This window comes from Epithele typhae (assembly GCF_022376455.1).
Source record: "Epithele typhae strain CBS 203.58 chromosome Unknown BXZ73scaffold_130, whole genome shotgun sequence".
NCBI lineage: Eukaryota > Fungi > Basidiomycota > Agaricomycetes > Polyporales > Epitheliaceae > Epithele > Epithele typhae.
This window is the reverse complement of record NW_025954321.1, coordinates 10,152-11,416: the sequence shown is the minus strand read 5'-3', so window position 1 is coordinate 11,416 and position 1,265 is coordinate 10,152. Positions and strand designations below refer to the sequence as shown.

Genomic DNA, 1,265 nt, shown 5'->3' with positions numbered 1-1,265 from the left:
GGCACCGGCGTCTACACCCTCCTCGCGACCCCCATCCGGCGCGCGACCGCGAACCCGCGCGAGCGCCGCGCAGTCTTTTTTTTTTTTTTTTTTTTGATCAAGCATTTATATCCCGCGCACTGAGTGCAGGTGCGGTACGTTACGTTACACAGGTGTTATACTGGGTGCCGCATCTAAGGGCTCTTCAAGACGCGTCATCGCGCCGCCTGGTGGGTTTGTCTCGGTTTGGTTGCTCCTGTTTGCTTGTCTCACTGTGGTGCGTCCGCGAACGTGAACGCGCTCCCGTTTTTCTCCAGGAATCCGTTGAGGTCCTGATACGAGTGGAGCCGCTGCAAGAATTCGATCTCGCCCCCGCAGCGCCACCACCTCCGATACCGGGGGCACTCCAAGAGGATGTGCGCGCGACTTTGCAAGACGTGGCAAGTCGAGCACTCCGTGGGCTCGTTCGGGAAGAAACGCTTCCGAAATGACCCTATAGGCGCGTGGTTGAGTACGGCGCGGCAGAACCGTGCCATTCTTGTTGTCGAGTGTCCGTGGGCCTCGAGCGCCGCGCTCGTGGTGTGTTTGGGTGAGTCGAACACCCTTAGTCTCAGGAAGTGTTTTCCTGCATACGCCCTGTGCTCGCGGTACTGTTTTGTCCAATCGGACTTCAGTTGGACCGCGAGAAGGTGCTTCGCGTGCGCGAGTGAGCGTTCGTTCGCTGCCATAGGCAGGTCGGCCGCTGCTTTCGCGTCTTCGTCCACCCGCTCGTTCCACTCGATGCCCACGTGTGACGGACACCAATGGAAGACGATGCGTCTCCGTTCGTCCTTCTCCATCCATTCCCGGACCTTCCGGCACGCGATCACGGACACGAGCTGTTGGCCGTGCATGCCGGTGTCCAGAATGGTTCGTAGTGCTGACTCATTATCTGCGACCACGTGAATGGTCTCACAGATCTGCTTCGTCGCGAAGCCCAGCCCCATTCCCTGCGCCATCATCTCGGTGTCGTACGACGTCGCCTCTCCACACGCAATGCCGCGCCGTAGGAGGAGCTTGCCCGACCGATACGCTCGAAACGCTGCACCGCTATGGCAGCGCGGCTTTGGGTACACAGCTCCATCTGTGAAGACGACTACGGCGCGTTTGTCCGCCATCGCTTCTTCAAGGCGTGGTCTCAGCTGACCTTCGACCCAGGCATCAAGCTCATCCGCGTTTTTCTTTGGATGCTCAAGGTGCCATTCGAGTCGTCCGTCGAACTGGTCCACCACCCGTGCCCCGGGACG

At 59.8% G+C, this 1,265-nt stretch overlaps 1 protein-coding gene across 1 annotated transcript; it reads right to left on the bottom strand.

The window, feature by feature from the left end:
* Positions 1-464: 464 nt before the first annotated feature.
* On the bottom strand, positions 465-1,265 carry BXZ73DRAFT_35246 (uncharacterized protein; the record flags this gene model as incomplete). Its single annotated transcript, XM_048017865.1, has 2 exons — positions 465-1,082; positions 1,173-1,265. Coding segments are annotated over 2 exons (711 nt in total), but the record flags the coding sequence as incomplete, so codon positions are not given.